This window comes from Leuciscus leuciscus, assembly GCF_965113295.1.
Source record: "Leuciscus leuciscus genome assembly, chromosome: 18".
NCBI lineage: Eukaryota > Metazoa > Chordata > Actinopteri > Cypriniformes > Leuciscidae > Leuciscus > Leuciscus leuciscus.
Window position 1 is genome coordinate 13,436,310 of NC_138742.1, and position 26,670 is coordinate 13,462,979.

Sequence of the window (26,670 nt, forward strand, 5' to 3'; positions counted from 1 at the left end):
GTAGAGAGGATTGTGGGGAATAGACCATTTTTGACTGTATAAATTAATTATGAATCAACTTTTTTGAATATGTACCATGAGTAGAATGGAGGTTTTGGTGAAGTGTTCTGGATGAACTTTGTTTGATATTCTTGTTGAATGATCCATGTATTTCCTTTCCTTCCTCTGACTGTTTTTATGTGAACGCTTCCATATTTGTGTCTGTTGGCTGTGTGTAGCCGTGGCAACAGGCCAGGCCGGGGCACGTTACAGGACTCCTTTTTAACTTCAGTTTGACTATACTGTTTGTTTTGATCATTTATTATTTGAAATGGTAGTTCAAATAATATATTATTGTATGGTGTCCTGTCTCATATAATCATAGAGGTGAATGGTACTTTACGCACACACACACACACACACACACACACACACACACACACACACACACACACACACACACACACACACACACACACACACACACACACACACACACACACACACACACACGCAAGCTTCATATATTGTAATTGTGACTATTTTATGACTTTATATGTCATAATTGAGACTCTTTAATTGCAACTCTGTATCTCACAGTTTGCATTTGTGTTTTTTTTATCACATAATGTTTGTTTTCTTTAAACTTTATCTTACAGTTGCATGTTTTTTAACTTATATGAGAGACATCGCAGTGACTTAAACAGTAGTTAAAAGAACCAATTGCCTTTTGGATTGAGCAATTAGCTAATAGCATTTACTCATGACTGTGCAACCGCATTAGCTTGAAAAAAATTCACTTTTTAATATGATTTAACCTAAAGAAGAGAAATGTATGTCATTGTTGATTTGATATGTTCTTGTAAATAGGTTTTGTACGGTCATGACTAGAAAACAGCTTCCCAGGGACATTGCCAAGATTCAGAGTGAGACTTTGATACTTCTCACTTTATCTCGATAACCTTTCTATTATCTGACATATTTGTTGGATAAATTATTTTATGGGTGACAAATACATGTATGAATAGGGTATTTCTAAAATGGATCCGATTGTTGTCAGTGTCAAGTCCAAGAGTCCTGTTGAATCAGCCATCAAAACAGATAAAAATACGAAATACTCAGTCCACCTTTAAACCACTGAAAAACGCTGTTCTGGTGCTTTAAACTGTGACCTGACATTCTGATGTTTGTATTTATTAACAATTCAAAGAGTTGCTCACTATCTTAAGCGGAAGACTTTCAAAGGCAAAAGAGCACAGCCCCACCAAAACGCTTATCCTCTTTCCTTGGGAGACAGTTAGCAATATCATCTGGCAATTAAGAAGAAAACGAGAGAGAAATGGAAAAGCCAATTACCTCTCAGAGTTCGCTAAAGGCCATTTAAACAGTGTGCCCATGACATAATAATGTTTATTGTAAATATTATAGTCAGAGCCGGAGTGAGCCTGGCGTGAGAGGGAGTGAAAAAAATGGCATCAGTCTGAGACAGAGAATAATTTATTAAGATCTGAGATGCGCCAATTATGTGGAAAGGACCAAAAAGAAAAAAAAAATCAAACTCTCCAGGAACCGCATACATGATTGCAATCTTGATTAAATCCCCCTGGATCTAATGAGTTGATTTTCTGCTGTTAATATTGCATTGGCTGATGATGGATTCGTTAAGATAATGGAACGGAGCTAAAATATAAATGACTCCCTGTCAAGGAGCAGATTTTTGTCATTTTGCGCCTGACACCTCCACCGTGGGGATTTGCTAAGGCTCTTTTTTGAGCCCAGATTGGCCAGATCTGGAATACTAATTTTCTCCTGCCAAGACTCATGATGCCAAAGCATACCCCCTCCCACACGCTTGGTAAATATCCCCTTTTTCATCCGAATAAAGGCAGCTAGGATGAAACATTACATGTGCAAATCTGTTCCATACCAGCTAATAAAGACCATTTACAATCCAATATGTTTTCAAGGTAAACATTTTTATTTTTCCCCCCCACCTTTTGTTGTTTTTCATATCGTAATGATCCACAAAATAAATGTGCGAGTGGATGAAAGCCATTGGGTGCTGATGAACTGGTTGTATTGACTTGTTTCTGGAGATGAATAAATGTTGCAGCCAGACTCAGACCTGGGCTGCTGGATCCGCCTCACTTCATATTAAATGGCCTGTCACTTAGGCCAACAAGATACATGAAATGTTCTCCATGTAGCATATTGATCTCTCGCTTTTCTCGCCTCAAACAAGCAGGTTATACAGATGTGTAGATGAAAGTTAATGCAAAAAGCATTTCTCTGACCAACACTGGGAATTAGTGGGGATTATGTGCTGGCATTGATAGCGGTAACGCAGAGATTATGAATCAGAGTGAAGGTGGGTAGTTATGGTAACATGGCTAATCAAATGTGCCAGCGAGGTTCTCGATGGAAATGAAAAAAGTTCAGTAACGGGATGATGTATGAACTCTCAGGGCGTAAGTATAACAAATTGCTCTCGGTGAGATTAAGAAGCGTATTAAAGTCAACATGAAATGCAGTTCGGAACCCCTTTTCCCACTCACGCGTTTCCTAGTGAAACTATTTGATCTATTAATTGCGTGTGGTTGGAGGGCGAGGGATTTGAGTTCGTCAGCCCCTGCTGGTATATGCATGAACTTCACCATCTGCTTCGAAAAACATCTTTCTATGCAGTATTTGATGCTATTTGACTGGGCTGCAATTTCTGCTTAAATTATTTAATTAAATAATTTACTTTATTTATTTATTTTACAAATGCATTATATAAAAAATTGATATTAAAATTATATTTAAGTTATTTGATATATATTTTTTTTTTTTTTTTTTTTTTTTTACCAAACTCCCAGATTTTTTTTTTTTTTTTTGTTGAAAATAATGCAATGTAATAAATGATGATCAATAAAGTCCTGGAGCATGTTTTTAGAAAATAAACGGGGTCAGTTATGATTTCATGTCAGCTACGAGATGAGCTCACTTCCCAAACGTCTTTGGGATCTCCTGATCGTCTTAATCGCAATTGTGGTCGGTTTTCATGCTCTCGCTGACCTCGACTCCCCCTCCCGACCCCCTTCTCTTTTTTTCATATTACCGGGGAAACAGTGTGATAGAAGCTCACCCCCGGCCCTTTCTTCCATGTGTCACTTTTTTGTCTCGTTACATGGTTTTGCTAAAAAGTTCTTTAATCAATCAAGTACGAGGCAGAAAATAGGCTTTGTCACGGCCGGGCCCGGGGTCGTGTGATGCTCGCTTTGCTCAGTGACAGCTCCTCAAAAGGCCCAGAAAGGAATATTTTGCGGGGAAAATAGTGGTTTCCATGGTGCCGGCACTTGTTGCACATCGCTCACCATTCTTTGCTCCCACGTGAGCGCCGGATTTCAAAGAGATGGACGACAAAAATTAGGGCAGGAGGGCAGGGTGGGGTGCAGAGGTAGCTGCCCCTCGGCCCAGTGTCCTCCTCTCCAGCAGGCAGTGGAGAATAGCACCGAGGAGTGACAGCAAAAAGGGGGGCCTTCTCGCCTCTGTCAGCTCCGCATAAGCAGCGCTATTAAGTAAATGTTCGATTTTTCATTGTGCCACAGCCGTTGAATAGAGACTCAGAGGGGAGTACGTAAAGAATGAAAAGGTCTGAGCCAGGGAGGAAAGGCTGCTCGCTTTAATGGCTCCCAAAGTATGTCATCTGAATCATGTAATTAGCGATTAGCTTTTATTTGGGCCGAGCCTGCGTCCACCAGAAAGGGTTACCGAGTTTCTAATTTTATAAGTTACAAACACAGCCAGGAAATGGAAACAATGGATCGGCCGTAAATCCTAACTAAGAGGACACAGGATTGTTATCTCAAGCTGTTTTGTATGCTACTTTGAATGTGTCTGTTCCTGTTTTTAATTATTAAACCTACAGGTCCTCTGTGGATTTGCTGGGAGCAGCTAACTTCGCTTTCAGGATAGGAAGCTGTCATGTAAGAGTTTTGTCATGCACACAGGCTCTGGGGGTTTAAAGAAAATCAAGTTCTATGGAAGAAAAAAAAAAAAAATCTTTAATGAATGTTTTCTTTAAGGTGTGAGAAGCACATAAATAGAACTTGCTCTCCTGGTTTGTGCTTGGAAGTATATCTCATGCCTGATTTGACCTGAGCACGCTCTTATTGCCAGACTGCTTTCACCTTTCAAAGCTTTTCTGTTTGTGAAATGACTTAATAAGGTCAAGTTTTTTTGTGTGTTCGTGTCAGGGCTACTTTAAACAATTTGCAATAATTTCCATAGAATCATCACCAGGCAAATAACAAACAAGGTTACTGCTTCCCTTCAGCTCTTCATGTCATGTACATGACCGTTTCTGTGTTTCTAGCGCTGAGAGAAGTGCGGCGCTCATCTCTTTCTGTTGGTTTAACAGGTGTCGCGCCTCTTGTGCGGGTTTGTTAAAAAGTACACTGCTCTCTTGATTGAGTTACTTAACTAATAAGACTAACCCACGGCGGATAACTGTGACGGCGACCGAAAGGTAGCATCTAAATGTCATGTTTTCGTGTCAACTGTCCGCTGCATAATTTCCCCGCCGAACGATGCCTAGTCGAATGTGTCGAGCTAGTTTGTCTTTGAGATCCTTGGCAATCTGCTGTCAGTCTTCAGTAAAGGTTAAGGGGGTGCTGGGATATCTTCCTTGATGGCGTTTTATCATGCGAAGCATGCCCTGTTTCCTGATGAATATATTAAAATTATTACTGTGCAAACAGACTTTCTAATTACTGACCTGCTTGCCATTGTACTCTGCGTTCTTTCTTCATGTTTTTTTCCCCTCTCTCTCTCCCTTGCTCGCTCTCTCTCTTTCTTCATGCCTTGTTTATTTATCTGCACCAGTGAATACAGAATAGTCAGAGCAATGTCATTTCCATCCACATGAAAATGATTTTGAAAATGCCAATCTTGCCTATTATACAGTGTAATTACAAGTCTGTTTTTTTTATCGTATCTTTAACCAATGGGGAGACCCTTGAGAGGGTAAATATCTCATCTATGCTCTGTTTCAAAACCTAGCGAGCTGCCTACGGAGGCGGCATTGTGAGAGGTTGCAAAGGGTAGGTAACTTAATTATGGTGCCTTGTTTTAGCCAAATATTAAGGCAGCATCATGTATCATTTGTAGAAAAGGCAATCTCAGAATGCACTGTAATGAGCTCTGTGGAAAAATACATTTAAAATTGCGGACAAGGTGAGAAAAATGTTGATATAAATGAACCTATTTAGTTAAATAGTGAAAAGTGTCCAATATTTGTGTGCGGAATTGGACAGAATGATAGGATCAAACATGTATTATATCAAATATTACATGACTGCACCCGAATGGAGTGTAGGTGTGTCTCTTATATTTGCAAGAATGAGGAATACCACACTTTTCGTGTGTGAGAAAGAAAAACAAAACTTGGCAAGCGTATCAACAGATCATCATAAATCTCAAACATGCACTTGATTAGCCTTTCTATTATGTTTGTGTTCTCATCGCATTGGTGAAAAATGTGAAATATGGGGAGGTTGAAAAACAGTCACATTCCTTGCTTTTTCAGGCCGGCTTTTGTTCTGTTTCCTTCTCAGCAGGTTTCTTGAGAGAAATGCAAAGTTTTCTTTTCTGTCTATTATAACGTACACCCTGTCATTGGCGTACGTATGACGTGAGCTGGCGTGTGCGCCGCTTTAAACGTGTTATTAAAGTCACCTATTTACCGGCACATTCCGCCCGCGCCACTTCATGCAAAAGGGCAAGCCTGTTGTTTACTCTGCGGCGGAGATGTTGCACAGGGGTTTGATCTGGGGAGTTGATAGGAGCGGCAATTTAAAGAGAGGACACTGCAGCTCCCAACAAAAACAATTAAAGGAAAATGAAAGACAGCCCCTACGGGTTAAAAATAGAAAATTAGCAACATGGATGCTGGAATGCACGGCTCCCCCTCATCCCAAACTTACGGGCCTGCATTGTTATGTACGATCAGATCTGCCAGTTCCTCCTCTAAGCTCCTTGTCACATTTTGACTTAATGAAGTGCAACTTAGAAGGGAATTGGGTTCATCATGCTAGTCGCACGATGCTCCCTTGTTGTAGCAAACAGGGGCGGCGTGGGACCAGAGCGCTACAGCGCGAGTCGTTATCATTCCGGTCAGTCTGTTTAACACAAAATTAAACAAAGAACTAATTAGTGCTTCATGAATTAATAACTGCACTGTTGCCGAGTAGAAGTTAGGTTGCTGAGGGGAGATATAAAATAAGTAGGAAGATCAGGTTAGAATTATTATTACTTTTTCGGTTGCTCATGCTCTCAAGGTTAGAAAACTTTACCAGTTGCCACAGTCTCTAATTTGTGTGTTTGTTTTTCTATGTGTGTGTATATTAACTTTTTCGTCCCATGATAGCTGAACTGTGTTGGCTGGGCTTAAAGACCCCATGACATTGCTTGATTGCACGTTAACATATCCATATTGAAACAGGAAGTTTGGGCGGGCCTTATCAATGTCATTCCAATAGGCTTTCGTTACATCACTTAACAACAAACCACGATATGCTACTTGTTAGTTGGTTGCAGATGGTATTCGGGGGTGGAGTTTTCTTATTAAAAAGCATTTGATTGGATGTAAATCTGTTAGGTGCAGGATTGGGTTCTATTTTGGGTCTGTTTTCTCGGAAGAGAAAGATTGTAAATTTTAATTTTGTATATTTGGTAAAGGTTAATTTTGTAAAAATTTTTTGGAGTACACTAGCATACAGATGGACAAAAACACTTAGTATCTCTGTGAGATACTCAATATACTGTATTAAATTGATGTTTCACATGAAAAAATGCCAGATTAGGCTTGTTGAAGGTGAAGTAATTTTTTTCAGTATTAAAATACTTTATTGTACCCTTTTGTAATATGCAGAGACGATTATAAATAGGTTGATTCTGCAACAACAACAACAAGTTTACACAAGCTATAAAAACATTGCTTTGTTTGTTTGAGCATCCCAACCAGCCAACATGGCTACACTGGTTCAACCAATCACATGAGTTTGAGGCAGAGCTATCGGTATGTTTGACCAATGGCAGATAGGGAAAGTGTTTCGGAAGCCTGTTTGAAACAATAATTATTTAATTAAAGCTAATTTAACTGTTCCAATTGGTGTCGCTTGTGGCACAAAAATGACACATCACTTTTAAACAAACATTAAAGTGATACAGTTATGTTACGCAGTTCAAATTCATTACACTTCATTGTCTGAAGTTGGAATAACTAAGAATTACTCTGCTGTGTGCTCATCTCATGGCGTTAAACAATGCTTATCTCTTTCTCATCCATGCTCAGTTAGGCTCTGCTGTTCAAACCACATATATCACCAGACATCTCATCATGGATGTTTGCTTACAGAGGAATCAGAAGAAAGTGGTCACAGTTGGCTTGGCTTTACTGCCCACTGTAATATGAGTGTTGTGCTGGCCTTGGTTAATGCACGCCGGCCAAGGTCATAGTGGCTAATAAAATCCTCCCTCAATCAGATTTTAGGATTACTGATTCTAAGTAAATTATCATCGGCAAGCCTCGTTCGAATATTTGCGAAAAACTGGCTAACTGATGGCACACCTGCTCTCCTGGGCTGAGATGAGTAATGTAATGGGGGTTTCTAGTGGGTTTCTGTCACCTGTCAGTCCCCACCAACTGCGACACCATACAGTAGCATTCTGTGTGTACGCAAAGGGTCACGACGGGGGCCGGTTGAGAGCCCTTTGTTCAGTCAGCACTGAGTTTCTACACCCAGAATGCTAAGGGGGACAACATATCTTCACATTTAGACAACTCAGCCAATATACGCTCAGTGTGGATATGGAGGTATTAATGGAGTGTTTTATGTAATGCCTGATAAATAGATGTTTGGATTCTGTTTACTCTAAAGTGTTTTTTCTCTCTGTCTTGCAGATGAAGTAAGCCTGTGAGGGGAGTGACTTTTTCCATCAGAGAGAGAGAGAGAGAGAGAGAGAGACAGAGAGAGAGAGAGAGGGGTAAGGGAAGCATGCATGAAGGTTCATGTTTAATCGTGTTAACAAAAAACACGCCATTTTTTTGTTAACACGTAAAAGCATACACCTCAAAACATACACAGATGATTGCCATGTTTAAATTTATTCTAAGATTTATAGGAGCAGTTTTTTATATTTTTTTATACAGGTTAAAAGGGATATTTTATCCAAAAATGTAAACATTTTATGCATTCTGTCACGTAAACGTTACTGCTGAAAAGGAGTATTGGAACCGTTTCAGATACTATTACAGTATCGATACGTATAATATCGATATTTTTGACAACACTGATATATATACATATTGGAATATAGTGTAGAGTTCTATGGACCACTATTATTATACTTAATTTATTTTTGTCCTTTCAAACTGATGTTTCAGTGATCCAGTTTCAGAGGTTATAAGATCACTGGAAAGAAAGATTATCACTAATAATAATAATAATCAATGCAGTGTATGAATAATATTGACTAATATGCTAATTCAGCTATATTTATATTGTACTTTGCATCCTTTGGAAACTTGAAAGCTCCCCATTCACATCCACAGCCAGTGCATTCCTCTACACGGCTCCTTCTTTATTTGACAGAATAAAGGAAGTCGTACAGCTAGCGGATTAAATGATGGCAAAATGTTTATTTTTCTTCTTTGGGTTTCAAGGTGATGCTGTACTTTTATCTAACTAACTTACTCTAAATTTGCAGTGTTTGTTAAATGTGAATGCAGCTTAGCATGCGGTTTTCCATTATCATCATATTTACTGCTTGACAGCTGCCATCTCAATAAACATAAGATGCCACGCATGATTAATACAGCTCATGGAAGTTTACGGACAAAGTTAAGAGCATAAGAATTTGCTCCCCTGGATGAATGACACTGTTTTCCATGGCTTTGCCCGTGGCTCCTGAGTCAGCAGCAATCTCAGCGGAGAGGAGTGATGTTGTGCGTTGTCTTGTGTCAGTCTCGGGGTCATCGTCATGTCCAGGGGGTTCTGGCCTGACCATGATACGCGGCTCAGAGAAACCAACACCCCTTTGTCCTGCCAGTGTCTTTCAGTGCAGGGCGAAATACACACTTGCAGCATAAATCACGGGCAAACTATGTCTAAACAATGTCTCTGCAGCCACCGGCAGTCATGCATGGCTGGGCAGGGAATGGAGAGAGAACAACACAGATCATGCTCTTTGTGTCAGGCGATGTGTGGATGAGATGCTCTCCGATTCAGACATCTTTGTTCTTCAGAGCCTTTTTAAATCTCATTTTTCTCCTTAGATAACAGTGTTTTGGCTTTGCTGTCGGGTAGGGGTAGGCGGTTAGAAACACAGTAAAGGTGTATATCTCAATTTTTATTATTTAACAATTTTTATTATTTAACAATTTATATTTTTTTATTGAAATATTTTAGAAATGTAATAAATGAAAATTAAATAATTAATTAATTTTAATAAATGAAAATAAATTGAAATTAAACCACTTAGTGTTTTATGTATTACATAACCATAATTCGATTTTTTGTAAGTTGTTGATGGACGCAAACCAAGTTATACAATTAATTTGAGTTATATTGGTTACTCAAATATATATTTTTAAATCTTCAGTTAAAAAAGAGGTTCATATATGTAACAATTACAATGAAATACGTTAAACAGTAATGCGTTAAAGCCATGTTTGAAGCGTTATACTAGTAAGTCAACATTAAATTCTTGTTATAATCAACAAGCTGCCTACACTGGAAACTCCTGCTGCATTTTGCGCCCTAGATTTAAACAGTCAATGAAAATCTCTATCGATTGACGCATTACTTCCTTTGCATGGTATATACTGTCATACCCAGGCCTGCTTAAGTTAAAGCGATGTTTTTCTGCGTCTCAGCCTAATAAGCCAGATGCTTTAGGAGTCCCTCTTCGCATTCAGACTTAGGACACTGTGCCAAGCCAGGCAGCCCCAGCATCATGACCCAATTCTCTCCTCATTGCAAACTGAATGGCTGGAGTATAGTTAGCTTAATTGGGTTTTGATATATTTAATTCGGCTAATCAGCCAAACTGGCTCCAACATGGGGCCTTGCATGCCTTTTCCCTTCCCGAAAAGCTCCCAGAGACCAGGCGGTTGCAGCGCAGAAGCCTCCCAGAATGGATTCCCTCTCAAACAGTGGGAAGAAAATTAAACTGCCAAATTTGTTTTTGTTGGTTCAGGCCTTCTGCAGGGAGTTGGAAGGCTTTTAATTGCGCTTGCTGTGAAGAATTGGATGAGCTGTTTTTAAGACAACAAAAAGCAGGCTCCCTCTCGCTAGACGCCGAACTGGGCTGTTTTCAGAGATCACTTGGGTCAAATGTAGCGCAAAGACAGATTGCGGAGACCATTCTCTCTTATTTAAGTAATTACAGACATTGATATATTAAAACCTCTTTTATATGTCTAAAGAGAGCATGTTTCTGCTGAGTTAGCAAGTTAAATTGTCACACTTACTTTTGTTCCTTTGGTATATCAGTCCAAACTGTGATAACAAAAAAGCCATCACCTCTTTTGTATGCCGTCCCCTATTTACTTTTTCTCATTTTCCTCTCAATTTTTTTGGCCTTTGAATTTTTTTCCAGTGTGTCAAAACAAGAAGAGGCTACATGGAAACGGCAGCCCTGTGTAAATATTTATGATGTAACATCTCCATGTGAATAGACTTTCCCTCTAGCCCATCCATCAAATCCGCCACCTCCTCAAATCGCCCCCTCGACCCCCCTCAACACCCGGCCGCCACTTAGGCCGTAGGAAGCCAAGACAGGAGCATTGCGTTCCCCTCGCGCTCAAAGTAATTGTTTTTCTTTTTAACCGGGGCCTCCGGGCCGCCACATCTTTTGAGACTGTGGTCTCTTGCCTTTCATAAGTCCTGAAACTTCAAAGCCTATTGAGCTTTTTGTCTCATTGGAACGTCCACTGGCCCCCAAAATGGTGCGACAGGGAAATGTGATGTAGGTCAAATTACAGCAGTTGCGCTTATATAAAGCGAAATTTCTAAGCATGTCGGCGTAAGGCCTTGGTTACCTCTCATGCTACGTAGTTCAGTTCAGAGTTAACACACGCCAAATGCAAAATAGGATTTGGTGATTAAATACCATAAGTAACTTATCATTAGTCTGGTAACTTGCTTTAATACATGGCTTAAATCGAAATAGAAGACTGAATCTTTTTTTAATTGAGCCAACAAAAAACATAGTAGGATTAAATAAATATAAATGTTGGGTAACACTTTATTTTACAGTGTCCTTGTTACACATGTTACATGTACTTACCATAGTAATAACAGTAAATTATGCATAATTGCATACAACTTACCCTCAACCAAATCCTAATCCTACCATAACCTTATATTAAGTACATGTAGTTGCTTAATATTGCTCAGTACTTAAATGTATAATTACACTGTAACAATGACACCTTAAAATAAAGTGTAACCAAATGTTGTACATAATTCTATAGATGCATTTATACATTTAATTTATTAATTAATTGTAATTAGTTATTGAATAATTATCAAATATTATTCACCAGTAAATGTTCTTGATTCACCTGCCATTGCCAGTTAAAACTAACAAAATTGTTTATTTTATTTTTTTTAAAGATGAATAAAACAGATATTTTTGTCTTATTTTCTACTATTGTACATTTTTACAAGTAAACATGAATTAATTTTTTATTATATTGAATTAATAATATTATTAATCAGCATTTTTCTCACATTATCTGCTTTTTTATTTATTTTATTTTTTATTGTACACTTTTCACAGTGCATTCTGGGTCTCTTCAAAGGGTACATTCAGTGCTGCTTTAGATTTTGGTGAATATGTATATTATGAGCCAGCATAATTAAAGGAATACTCCACCCAAAAATGAACATTCTGTAATCATTAACTCACCTTCATGTTCTTCCAAACCTATGACTTTCTATCTTCTATGGAACAAAATATTTTGAAGTAGTAGATGAGACAGAATGACAGAATTAAAATTTTGGGGTAAAATAAAAACTTTGTTACCTATGTTTTGAAACAGCCTTCATGCCGAGAGCACGCTTGCGATGTCGTATAATGTTGCTCTATGCAGCTTGCTAGATTTTGGAACAGAAAAATTCCTGGAAATTTGCCTCTTCACAAATCCTTATGTCAATCAGGGCATTGCAGAAAAGCATAACGAATGCAAACAGATAGTGACAGGGAGCATCATTGTGCATAAAAATTCATCTGTTGCATTTGGGCCTGGCACAAACAGGTGTGGTTTAAGTTTGCTTCTTCCCGGATGTGGTGGATTACAGCCCTCTCCCTTTATGTAATTTCTCTGCTCTGGGTGGGAAATTAGGCAGTGCAGTGTCTCTCAATAGAGCGACGTTCCAGTGCCTTTTTTATCAGAACAGACGGTTGCTAAGATGTAATTATCACCGTCTCTCCCTGATAGACTGTGCTGAAGACTGAAAAGGTAATATGGATTATCACAATAGTTGTACAGCTCAATACTGCTATCTAACTTTATCCATTTATCTGCAATGATGGGAATCCTTTGTGTTGTGCAGCGGTGTAGCATCTATCTAAATAATAAAGGCCATTGTCTCCCTCTTGAAGAGAAGGGATTGTCTTTTTAATTTCAGCGCAGTTTTATTATTGTTAATATTCAAGCTGCGCCTGCTCTGTGCAGATGAAATTGAAATATTAAACCCAAAACATGAAAGTTGAAAGCCAGAGAAAGCTTAAGGAAGTGGAATATATGGCCGTTTTTGTAATTACTTTTATCCAACAGGTCTCAAGGTGATTTCTAGTGGATCTGTGAAGTCGAGCGCATACATGAAAATACTTTCACATCTCATTTATTACCAGTATATATCTATTGTTTTATCATTTATAACCTAACCCACTTCTTTGTGTGATAGGCGTTGATTTTACCCTCTGGTGCTCTTCTGCCATTTTTGACTGAATTTTTTTATTTTATTCTTCATCGGAATGGTACGAAACTTGGTAAAGGTTTTGGCACTTGCTATGTGAACACAAAAATAGTCACACTTGTGCTCCTCAGGGGCAAAAATGACCGCATTGGAAATTAATGGGAGATGAATTTCATCTAGTGGACATTTTTGGTACTGCGGCCAAACCAAATCTTACTGAATTAGTAATCTTATAAACATTTTTGAGATATCAGGCTCAAATTTGAACACAATTTGTTTAGATTTATGGCTTTCATTTTTTATAACCATAAACGTAAAATTCAGTTACTTTTTAAAACTTTTTTCACTTCACAGCAATAATCTGCCAAGTGTCGTCTTTGAAAAGAGATCAGACTTAAGTCTGTGCTCTAAAGCATTCAAGATTTACGACAGTTTAAGTTGGAAATTAAATTCAGGTCTATGCTCAAAAAGTGAATAAATGGATTATAAATACAGCGTAAATATAATTTAGCACCATAAAATCCCCTAACCAAAATATAGTAAATTAAATTAAATTGAAATAAAAAAATACATTTAGGTCATTTTTGACCGACATGCTAAGAGCACCAGAGGGTTGTGTTCTTGTTCTGCTTTTAAAATAATGTGGATATTGTGATATGTGTTTGGAAAAGGATGTAGCTATTGAGTATTTGCGAGAGCTCCTCTTTAATCTTTATCTGTCTTGTGTGTGTCTGCATTTGTGTGACACAAGGACAGCGGGCGCTTTGAAGAACTCGTATAGAATAGACAACACTCGTTTTCACCTCTTTCTCACATATTTGGAGTGCCTCTTCTCTCCTGGCAGATCTATTCAAGCTTTCAATACCTTTTTCTCCTTCTCCGTCCCTGCTCCTTTCTCAGCGAGCAGGAGGGTTTTACTTTACCCCTTTGTCATCCTAATTGATTGCATTAACCTTTTGAGTATTGAATTTCCCCTGCATCACACAGAGCACAATGTGGAATATTATCATAATCTCTCCTAGTAATGGACACAGGGCAATCAACGATGCTTTTGGAAAAGTACATCTTTGAAAGATGGAATGGCATATTATTTTCAATCAAACGGATACCCTGGCTTTGAGAAACTTTGACGCTCTTCTGAGTGGTTATGTCTTTTTACGTGCCCGACAGTTGACACTTTGAACCGTGCAGTCTTTAAAACTCGAGCCTGCTCGGCTTAACAAATCCATTTTTCCTTAAGATCCCTCTTATCTTGATGATAATGATATGTCAGCACATATGAGGAGGACATTTTATTTAACATTATAGTAGAGCGTAGTTGGGCATTATATTGCAATTACATCATGGAGATGGCTTTTTATTAATAAAGGGTTTTATATAAATGCATATACACATAGCCTTTTGGCTAACTCATTTAAATGTTGATCAATATATATATATATAATATAATATATAATATATATATGTGTGTGTGTGTGTATATATATATAGATATATATTCTGGTGAGTATGTCAATCATTGGTGCGGTGAGTATGTCAATCATTGGTGCGTTATTATAATGAGGAGCTTCCTGTGTTGAAAAAGAGACAGTGGATGTCTATTGATATGATAATGTGTGTTTGTGTTGGTGTGGGTGTACGGCCCGGCCACCCGCTTACCTGAAAAGACCCCTGTAGTGTTTTTCTCTTAGTGCTAGTTTGAAGTCTTAGGGGTCAGGAGATACTGGCTTTAAAGGCAAGATTAGCCCTCTGTTTACTTTGCAATTGCTGGGCCACATCGTTTAATCCCTTTACCGTCTTTACATTTGCCTGTCAGCATTTAAGGTCCTTGCACACTGAGTCCGAAATTGTCATATGCATTTTGTCGTATTCGTGATTCGGTGGCTCTGAATTGTCAAAACACCATTCAAATGCTTGCTACGGATGCGAAAAAACGCCGAAAATCGAACCCGAACCGATTTTTTCTATGACGAACGAAAGTTTCGGAGGCAGTGTGTAAGCGTGATTGACATAACGTGAGGTCGCATTTATTTTTATTTTACCCAGTGTGCAAGGGCCTTTAGAGGGATGTTTAAGTTCATTTTCTTGTATATTGTCTCAACAAGGCAATCAAACACGTACATTGACAAGTTAGCACCACACCCAAAGAGATATTTGAAAGATTTTGTCATCACTTACTCATCTTTGTTTTTTTTCAAACCTTTATTATTTTATTTTTTCCCGTTCACACTGTTTACAATGCTGCTTTCCATACAATGAAAGAGGATGGTGGACAAATCCTGTCAAGCTCCAAAAATGACAAAAAGGTCAAAATTATTTATTATTTTTAAAGTCCTCTGATGTCAAACTTATACATATAATATACATATCATATACACGTATATATACAAGTCATACATATCAGCACGTCCTGATTTTGCAGATTTAGACGTGTACCTAGGTCAACACATTTTTTTGATCCAGGAAAAACATTCCTGTCCAAAAATCTAGTCCTAACCATATCCCTACCCCTAAGTTACCCCAAAAATCAGAGGGAAATGATAAGTGAATAACTCAGATGTAGAAGCACCTAACCCTGATTGTAATCCTAAATTAGACATAAACTGTCAATTTGTCCCTCAAATCTGATTGGTTGATATATTGATCCAGGAACATGTTGTACTTGGTGAAATCAGGTTCTGCTTATACTTTATGTGCAATGTCATGCTTATAAAAACAGCATGAATATTCTGCTAAGCTTCTCTTTGTGTTATAAAACATCATACAGGTTTTGAATGATGACATATTTTCTTTAATCAGATCTCTTAAATCAAACCACTTATATATTTTTTGGATATTTGATCCCAGAAAAGTTTTATATTTACAGTATGATAAAGCTATAAAGATTGTAAACATCTCTGAACAAAGCATGTAACGCTATCTGTTCACTATAATGCCAGGTTAATGCTTTTGATTAAAATGGATTAAAGTCAATGCTTTGTCATGCCCCCTCGTTAGAAAAATAGTGACATAAAAACATCCTTTCAACAAAAACACAGCTTCTGTTTGTGATGGGGCATGGTTTGTTGAATTTCAGCATCCCAACAAAAGGCCACGTCTGTGTGTGGAGCAGCTCTACTCACAGCCACCTGGCTTCTCTCTCACTCTCTTTTGTATTTCAGGATTTATTCAACAAAACCCTGAAAACTGGAGCGCTGCAAAAAAGCTAAACTGACTTTTCAGGTTTTAATGGGAGAGTAAACAGTGGTACAAAGCATAAAACTAATTGATTGTTTAGCAACAAGGAGTCTGTGTTATCGCGTTTCCCTGGTAACATGAAATTATTGTCTGGTTGCTTAGATGAATTGAAGCAAAACAGCCTTTAATTCATACCAACTCTATTATATATTTTTTTCAGGCAGGAGAGAAAAAAAATCAATTGAAAGGAACCCTTATGAGCCGCTAGAGCAGACTTATGATCAATAATTATTGCAAACAGGGATACAGTGTCTTGATTTGATTGCTTCGGGTTTGACGTTCAAACACACAGAATGCTCATATTTATAGAAAAAATGCTCAGATGATGAACAGCGTTGCCGATATCTCAATTTTAGGTTGCGGGGGCCATTTCACGTTAGTTACATGCAACATAAACTCCAAAACAAAATGGAGGTTTTGGGTGAATGATTGGTCAAGGTCAATTAATAAGACAAAAACATCCCGCTGTGACTCATCTCACTCCTGGGTCCACCGTCGCTGAATGACGTTTAATGAACGTCATACAGTAGTTTCTCACAAATGTTCAATATATTGCCATTTCACCAAGCAAGGTCAACCAGTCGATGAGTGTTATTTTTATACTCTGACAGTGAAAAATCCAGTCTGGGTGTCAGTCGTTCATTCAATAGATCTGCTTCCTTTTCTGCAAGCAAGCAAACCAAAACATACCGCTCATTCTATTCATTGTGTTCCCTGCGGGTTGGTCTGTCAGATTGCACACAAAACCTCACTTTTGTGCTGGTTTTTAAAGAAGAACAAGCTGCAGGACAAAAAAAAAATGAAACATTGAGAAGTTTTGAAGGGTCTGGGAAGTGAGTACATTAGAGGAACCTATTCATTACTCCAGCCTGTGCTGGCTGACAGGCCCCTTCTACATTAATATCAATTATCGTCTGATAAATTGCGCAAAGCGGTCGGCACCGCTCCGGTTTTCGTATATTTTAACCGCGTTGTCAAACGGACTAGTGTTGTATATTCCTAACCCATCCTCAGATTTGCAGTTTGAGCCGAGAGCTGCCATTTTCAACATTTTTTTCAGCAACTGACACACAGTGTCATATTTCCTGGCTTTGCCCAAACCAGCTGTCAGCTATTGCGGGCTTAAACTCTTCACTTGTGTCTCAGGTTCTCTTGGGTCAAGACTAACAGCATACTAGGCGAGTATACAGTACGTATACGCACATTTCTCACACTTGGTAAATTCAGGCGTATTCCACATGCAGACGGTTGTTTGATTAGCTCCACCCAAACATTTTATGACCTTATAACTTTGTTTAAACAAAACGGTCTGTTCATCTCTCTTCCTGTCTTTTTTTTTCTCCTCTCCCCCCATCTCTCTTTTTCTCTGTTATCCTCTCTCTGGGTAGTATTCAAAGACCGATATAGCAACAATCCTTATTGATCTAATCTGTTTACTGCATGCTATTTTCAACAGTTCCATCGAAAACTCCCTCCCTCTGCAAGCCCCACCGCCACCCACCGCTCTACCCCCGTTTGCCTGACCTACATGGCGGTCACATGGCCTGGTTCCCTGGTCTGGCATTTTATGGAAAATCAGCGGGTGAGATAAAGCCGCAAGGTTTTAAGTGTTATCCTCTCTATCCTCTCAAGAAGGCTGGTGTTGAAAGAGGCACCACTGTCACAAGTCAGGCCAATTTTGGGCCGCCCATGACAGCTTTACCTCCACCTTTGACCTCTAGTACAGTTTGACTGGATTTTCATGGTTTCTGTTAAGGATTTTTGCCTTCACATTACTGTTTGTCATGTTAGGGATAGTTCACACCAATTTTTTTTTATTATTATTATTTACCCATGCAGCCTCATGTTGTTCCAAACCAGTGTGAGTTTATTTACAAAAAGAGACATTTTTAATGAAGCGCTGATCGCTTTTTTTCTATGCAATGTAATATATATAGGTATACTTCAATGAATAGGTGGTGACTAACAGCATGCTAGGCGAGTATACTTATACGTGACCCCGAAGTTTTTAATGGTAGTGTATATTGTATGGTTTCTGAAGACTTATATAATATATTTATACACTTTAATAGTGCTTTTTGTTTAGCTGTTTATGCATTCACTTTAATTTTACTGAAAGAGCGGACAGAATTTCCTTCAAAATTTAGCTTTTTGTCTTATCCTTGGATAAGGAAGTATTGTAGGTTTAGAATGATGGTAACTTTTTTACTTTTAGGGGGTGAACTATACCTTCAAAACTAGAGCTTGTCCGATATATCGGCCGATATTCCGTATTTTTAAAATATCGCCATCGACCAATACGTTTGGTCGATGTGTTAGAAGCAGGACTTTTATTTTGACGGGCGGCACTGAGAACGCTTGAGATCGGCACTGCCTGATCACACAGCGCTCACATTATCCGTCTTTATTAGTTTAACATTTACGGTTTCTGTTTAGAAGTCATATCTAATATGTTATTTGATAGAACTGTTAAACAAAGAAAGTAAACGGTATGCAAAAAAAAAATAGCGTTTACTTTTATATTATTAGTAACAGGCAAACAATAGGGTATAATACTTTCTCATTTACCTTCAATACGCAAATGCGCACCTATATCATTTGAACAAATCTCTGTATATCTAATAAACACTTAATTTCACAAACCTTGCAGATTTAATCGAATCCAGCTGTGAGATCTTCTGAAGTGTGCATTTGTAGCCCGCATGAACATGTTAATGTTCGGTCCGTGCGCAGTGAATGCGGACAGGAGTAGAGTTCAGCTTCACTGGATACGCGATCGACAAACTTAAAACCCTTGATTTTAAAATATGCTGCGCTATATCCAGTTGCCCACTATGTCATAAGCATGTCATTTTCACTGTGTTCTGTAAGTTATAAAAAAAATTTTTTAATTTAAATTTGTGTTACCTTGTCTTTACTTGGAAAAAATATGATTACCAGTGCGCACAAACTTACCAGATTACTTAGTGCCAGTGTTTACTTCCTTTTTATTCATATATTTTTAAACAATTACTTTATTTATGAAAAATACTGTAATAGGATTGCAGAATCAATTGGCATCTAAAGTATAAGCATGTTTATATTAAAGATTTTTTATTTATTTAATAATTATTTATAATTTATGAAATATTAATTTAAATAAATATATATTATATATAGGCTTTATATCTGCCATTGGCCACCCTGCTCTCTAATATATCGGCATAGGTCATCAAAAAAAAAACAATATCGGTCGACCACTATTCGAAACCCATTCAGTACTTCATGTGTCTGTAGTGATTTCCGTGTAGTGTAGGTGGGCCACCATTGGATGATGTCAGTGCCGAGGCAGTGGCTTAAGTCCAGGCTAGAGTAAAGCAGCCAGTGCCGAGGGCTTGCTTTCATGCAGTGACCGAGTCCCCTTCACACTGTCGTCTGCCTGTAAATTTTCTGCTGCCCTTGCTGTTCAGCCAATTACACCAAAAGTGCTTTAGTGATTTTCCCCCCCTCTTGTCGGCATTTATATATTTATTTATTTTACCGACAAATGCAAAGCATCTCTGAAGGTTAAAAAAATGCTGAATTTCACTGTGTCCATAATATAAACTTTTTTCAGCTCCTTAGCTCACAGTAGGACTGATCAATAGATGTCAGCTGTGCTTGCTACTTTCAACAAGCATTTGTGTTACATAAATCAACTCCACCACGCTTTTATTTTCAAATTTTGATTTATCCAACTTGTTGGGTTTCTTTTAAGCAGCAAATAAGTAATTCTATTACAAGCTAACCTATGCCATACAATGAAATAAAACTGTTGAATAAAACACTAACATGCTGACAAAGTATACAAAAGAAGATGAATAAGTTTAGCAGAACATTTGTGCCTGTCCATACAGCTTCTTTCCAATACTGGAGGTTAGAGATTGTTAATGCATGTTTGTGGTCAAAGTGAAAGGCTTGAATTGATTGTTTTTGGTTGACTTAAAAGACGTGGGAAAGTGTCACTATAGTATAGTCCGCCTGGTGGAGTGACAGGCTTCCTGCCTTATACCTGTGCTGAGCTCAGATCTGTCTGTCCGGCTGATGATGGTCAATTCTGTTCTTCTTTTTCTTTCTCAGTCACACAGTTGCTCATAAGAGGCCTCTCATCTGAGGGAGGGTGGTGTTGAACTTCTTAAAAAGCCTGTTCTACATGTGAACTGCCATGTTGGCACTGTTCCTTAAATAAAGTTTTAAAAGCTCATTTCCTCCTGAACACTTCTATTTTACCTTATTGGAATTGCTCCGTTTATTGTAGATTGTTCTTTCTAGTGCTTCAATGCAGTCGATACTGCCTTTTTAGTGGACTGCACTTTAACCTCTTCTGTTTGGAGCACAAATACATAGCCACATTGTATACCATTATAGCAAAACATACCATTGACTAAGTTCATTTCCCATACAGCATTTGCATAAATATATTTTGATACATTTTTTATTAGTAATTGCTAATATCTATCTGTCTGTCTGTTTGTCTGTCTGTCTTTCTGTCCGTCCGTCCGTCCAGCCGTCCAGATATATTTATGTATACGTGCTAAGTGCATAAATGTAAATATATATTTTAGTTACTACAAATTATAAAATACATACATTTATTTTCCTGCCTCTTTTACATTTCGCAATGTTTTGAAGGATCCTTTTGACATTTTTTTTTAAAATATTTTATATCCTATTATAATAATATATCCTAATGAAATATTATTTTATTTGAAATAATATTTTTGTATGGGTTCTAAATATGTTCCTCTTCTTCTTGACAACATTTTTTTTTTTTTTGTAGTCTTTATTCAAATTTTTGGTCTGGCTCTGAAACTACTTTCTTTTTTCTCACTAAAGTATGTGGAGGAAAGGAAAGAGCTTCATTTGGAAAGGTAAACAAGAAAATTACCCAGTGGGTTTGTAGCTGGTGTCCTTAAAGATTTATGCTACATTTTAAATTAAAATTTTTCCTCGTCTCCATATTAGAAAAAGAAAGAGTTGTAAAGTTAGGTCAGTGTTGAATTTTTTATAATACAGAGGAAGTAGCCAGGCAAACAACGGTGGAAGAATAGAGAATAAACAGCAAGAAAAGTGCAGCGTAGAAAAACGCTAGCTGCTTTTGCTAACTAGCTGAGGGCGGCGCTCAGGGTATTAGCACAGGTTGCAGTTAGGCGTTCCGGGACTTACTCAGGTCTGGACTGGGTGCTGAGAGCTCCACACCATCTGCATTTCGCTGTTAACGCGCCTTCACATCCGTGGGAGGATTAGAGGAAAATCCCCAGGTTTTTTCAACCAGTTGACAAATATCAGATTTGTCTCTAAAAATTAGCTCCATCCATATCTCCCACCATATGACACACAAAAAAGATTAGCTTTAATACCCAGCCAGCTTGAGTGTGGAAAAAAAGCAGATTAAAGTTTCAGTTTAGTAATATTTACCGAGCCTCTTGTATATCGCATCCCAGCCCGGCATCGGGCAGAGTCCTCCAGAAGCCGCACTCCCCCACACCCTCTCTCTCTCTCTCTCTGAGACGGCAAGATGTTTGTCTAGCAACAATTAATGCCAATATTTATCTAATTCATCATCGCCCAATCCAGTGCCTGAAGGTTGTCTTTTTAGGATATGGCTTTTAAACAAACACAGGGAGCAGTTAAAGAGCGTTAAGTGAATAAAGGCAGCAGGTGTCCTTTCAGACAGAGCTTTGTAGTCTTCCCAGGCTGCTGTGCTGTTGTTTTAGCCGCCCATTGGTCTGGAGTAGGGGGTGGCTGGGAAACGGGCCTAGTAGGCGACCCGAGACCCCTCTACTGTCCCATTGTGAGCACTTTTGTGGAAAGGTAGCAGCAGCATTTGATGTCACTTTTAAAAGAGTAAGCCCTTCGCATTACGGCACGGCACGCTGAAACCCATTCATCCGTAAGTTCAACACAAATTTACTGTTTATAAATTTGTGTTATGATATACCGAGCTTTCGGTGGGTAAACTTAATTTAAAAGGCGCATTTCACATCACCTAGAAAAACAGCCTTTATCACGTATTCCAGCAAAAAGAATTATCGCAGGGAAACAAATTGATGCCCAATGAGGCAAGTTGCAAGGATATTGGTTGCGCACGCACGAATGAACCCCCACAGCTGTCATCGTTAGCAGGTACGGAGGATTTGAGCGTATTCCGCAAGCATTTGCTCAGTCAATATGTTTCTCTTTGCCATTTAATTATCATACTCGTGATCATGGCATCTAGGGGGGGAGAACAGGGCTCGGATCCACCTGCACACAGGATACTGGCTCGCTGCTCTCTTCCTGGACCACCTCCATACCCAGAGGTTGACTCCTCAATACAAGAGCCCATAAATGAAATTAAGGTGTCAATTAGTCAATTATGGCGTAATAACTCGGAGGGCAGACGTTTAGAAGCAGAGCGTACCTCAGCTAAGTTCATTTCCTCTGGTCCAGGAGTCCTTCGTCCTGGCCACACGTCACTCTTCCACCCAGAGCCGCTGAATAAGGCCTCTGCTCGGTTAATTCTATTTTCCGTCCGGGTATCTTTTTTGGATCGACAATTTCCTCTGATTGGTTTTATTTTGAGTCGCATTTATTCATTTATATTTACGTTCCTGCCCCCCCCCCCCCCCCCCCCCCCCCCTCCCCCCTCCAATGCAGGGATGTACTTTTTTCTTCCCCAATTTGGCTTTAGAGACTTTTATAATTTAGTAATTAAAATCTTTGATAGGCTTTTGAAATTGCATCTAATTGAATTTAATGGGGAGATGAATTTCAATTTTATTTGATTACCGGGACCCCTGGCATAGGTATTTATGGAAAAAACTCTTCAAAAATATGCTGTGTGGGCTAAGATGGCATAATAAAATTAGAGGTAATCAGATTTCTCTGTCGTGAATTTCGCTCTAATTTCACTATAATTTTCCATTAGATAGCTAGTTTACAAATATTTGCTCATCTGCGATGGGAGAAGCTATCTGTCTAAAATGATTATGGTCAGGGCCTTCAGAAATGTGGCCCTTTCTCTCATTCCCTTTTAAAACCAGATTGCGAGAGACCGAAATTAGGAAGATTACATTATGACTGTCTGCATCCGGGAGAGATACTGAAATGTAATGATGGCAGGCAGGGGATGAAAGCTGCGTCAAGACAAATGTTTGTACTTTTAAGTAATGTTTTTTAAGTGAACTGGACATTTCAGCCTATCAGCAGATAGATGTGCACCTTTTTTCACTCCTTAGATCACAGGGACATGTTTAACCTTTTTTTTTTTTTTTTAGGCACATTTTCATTTGTTTGCAAAACGACGATGGGCTAATTTAATAAAGATATTTTCATTATAAAGATCACTGCCACAAGTCGGCCAATTAGTTTATGATAAGTAACTTCTGACCGCTCCTTTTGGAGATACGCTCGCATTTTGGTATGCAATACATTCACCCCCAGAAAAATAAATATATAATGCTATCCTAATAGACGTGAGGGGGAATAATATCCAACATCACAGGCTTCGCTAGAACAATACAAGGGCAAATGCTTTCTCAGGCCTTCTTTTCAAGCCACTGCACTAGACTCCAGATTTGTCATATTCAATTTCCTGTCAATTTCACAATTGAGATTTAAGGGAGGGAAAAAAAGCTCTATTTAAAACCTCTGTGAGAACGCTTCTTTTTCAGGCCAGAGAGATGATGGTGATGATGCTCCCTTTTCTGTCCTTTTTTTAATTTTGTTTTCTTTTTTGTGACGCCCTCCACCTCACAGTCGTCCACGGTCTGCGCCGTCCCACTGGCTGAGACAGCGAGAGGGTTCAAACACAATCTAACTCCCAGCAAAGGTCAGTTTTCTCACTCCGCATGCCCCCGAGCCCTAGGCACAAAAGCCCCTCAATTCACATCTTTCAACTGGGCGCTGGCTTTTGTCCCGGCAGAGCGAGGTGCTTGGAGCGGGCGGCCATCAGACCAGCCCCTCCTGGAGTGCGCGGTCAGGGGCAGCTAAACGTCTGGCCCCTGCATCCCTTTGACGGATGCAGCCCTGCCATGTCACAGTCCCCCCTCCCCGCTCACCCCCATGCCCTGAGCATACCATCATAATGGGCCACATCAAACGCCATTCAGCTCCTCTCCGAGAAACAGAAATGGCAGCGAAAAGAAAAATGATCTGCGACCACTGGCCGTTCCCTACCGTACAAAGCCTTGCGCTCGATCGTTGCCCGTCTTGTTACGGTGTCAGTCAGTGCTTTGAATGCGCTCGACACGTGTATAAAAGTGGTATTCTGTTGTTTTGTTGCAAAACTTTTGTGAAAGTTGGCAGAGGCCGATAGGTGTGGCACGTCTGCTGATATTTTGCATGTTTAGGGTTTTGAAGATGTTTGATGACTGACTAGGCTCTTCCCTTCTGGATTAATGCGTTTAAGATGGGAACATTTTGACATTGTTTCTTTATGACTCATCCGTGTAATCACTAAATCAACCAAAACCTGTTTTATGCTCACAAATGAGATGTAGCAGTTGGCAAACAGGAACTTGTGATTGACTAATTTCTCACAGTTATGAGACGGTACTCAGAATATGCATTTCCCCTTTTCATTGGCCTTATTATTCAGTACTTTCAAGAAATTAAGTTCATTTTGTTTTGGCCTAAACTTGGTGCTTCCTGCCTGGTGTTTACTCATATCATTTGCGGTTCAAGTTGAAAATGGAAATATTTCCAAAGTCGACTGTGTTTAGATATAAAATATGCTGAAAAAATGCTGTCCGGGTGCGCTTTTGCATGCCACAGCGGAAGAAACTGCCAGGCAAATAAGGGCTTTGTCTTATAAAGTATTCATTGTCACCTGGTAACGGCTGCCGTTTATCATTTCACCTGAAATTACAATGAAAACTGATACCTTATCTGGGGGACAAGCACATAGAGAGCAGGCAAAGATGAATGAAGAAGAGAAGGAGGGAAAAAAGGAGGGAGAAAAGGGGAACGGGGGATGGGACATGTAGTTTTTTTCCCCTTCCTCATAATATACAACCAACTGTTCCGAGGATAAGTTTACTTCAACATGTGAGCACTGTTCAATACTGATGTCTGTTTTTTTTGTTTTTTTATGACACGACTTTAAAATATGCCATAAAATATAACGTATACTGTACTTTCTGTTATGTAACCAACCTCGTTTTACACATACATTTTACTGGTATGCTTTTTTTTTCTTTTTTTTCTCAATATTCCTCAAACTTCCTGTTTTCGGTACATAACACTCAGAAAATGAACTGCAATAGTCAAATGTACAGTAGATCAGCGAGGGTCTTTCCCACAACATGCGATTAACAACAATACAAAAAACCCGAACACTTTGTTCATTTTAAAACGGGCGTGCTGTTATCATCAGAATCATGCAAAAGTGTCCGACTGATATATCTAATGAGCTTGATATTTTCCCTGAGCCTTTGAGTTTTCCCTCCCTCCTCATTTTCATGGAATCGTGGAAGGCTCCTCCCCGAGAGACTTGAAAGGCTAGAAGAGCCCAAAGATGGGAAGGCCAGCCCACTAAGGGGAGGAAAAAAGTGCGCTCAGGTTCCTCCACTGCTGTAATTTCCTATCTGCCTATTCAGACATCGGCAACTGCTTGGTGTGTGCGCGTGTGTACAGGAGCAGAACCGTAGACCGAGAGAGAGTGAGAGAGAGAGAGAGAGAGGCAGGAGGAGCAGGCGAGGAAGGGGCCGGCTCTGTATTCTCTCACCTACCCCCCGTCAAACCACAGGAGGGAGGGGCCAAGCCAAGCTGCCAATCAACCTCACTCGTGGCAGCCGGCATTATCTCTGCTACAAACTATTGACAGATTACATGTCAAGGAGTTTAGTACATGATTGAGAGCAAAAAAGGCATTTATTGTCAACTTCTTTTAGTTTTACTTTTCTCACAGACCAGCTTACATCTGATGATTTTCAAACAGAGTTCAGTAATATTATGAAAGTTACATGCTTGACAGGATTTAACTTCGACTACCCTGAATATGGTAAGTGACCCTCTTTTCTCTTTTAACCTCTGTGTGTGTGTGTGTGTGTGTGTGTGTGTGTGTCCATAGGTGAGTGTTTTAATGTAAAATATGCCTTGAACAGGGAAGTTGATCTTGTTTTAAATGCCGTGGATCGTCGCTGTGAGTTAACTGTACCATTATTTATAACTGTGTGACAAGCCCCGAGAAGATGGCAGTGTTTAATACGATCACTCTATCCCTGAGTCCTGTGTTTTCTTTTCTCACTTTACTCATGCCTCTCAGGAGGGGAAGAATTTAAGTAGACTATACTTTCATTTTAAACCTGGAAGTGGTCAAGTTTATTTGCTCTGTTATTTAGACACAGCATATCACTCTCACCTACAGGCGTTCAGCAATGTTTGAAACTCATATATCTGTGTTTATTAAAGCAGTTCTGTTTGTCTGAGTACAGGGGATTTTTTTTGTTGATGCCGATATTACTTTATGGACGCACCGATG

The 26,670-nt window shown here is 39.0% G+C and overlaps 1 protein-coding gene across 5 annotated transcripts in view; it reads left to right on the top strand.

Moving 5' to 3' along the window:
- casz1 (castor zinc finger 1) overlaps positions 1-26,670 on the top strand; it is a 186,979-nt gene that overhangs the window by 81,085 nt on the left and 79,224 nt on the right. For 2 of the 5 annotated variants that reach the window (XM_082144842.1, XM_082144844.1), the window contains one exon: positions 7,925-8,007. The exons of 1 other annotated variant lie outside the window; for it this stretch is intronic. Coding sequence is in view for 2 of the 4 variants with exons in the window: in XM_082144840.1 (XP_082000966.1) it covers positions 26,142-26,190 (49 nt within the window). In the remaining 2 variants the exon portion in view is untranslated. Of the gene's footprint in view, positions 1-7,924; positions 8,008-17,643; positions 17,770-22,948; positions 26,191-26,670 lie in introns of those variants that run through there. 2 more of the 5 variants (XM_082144841.1, XM_082144840.1) reach the window with 2 other exon arrangements.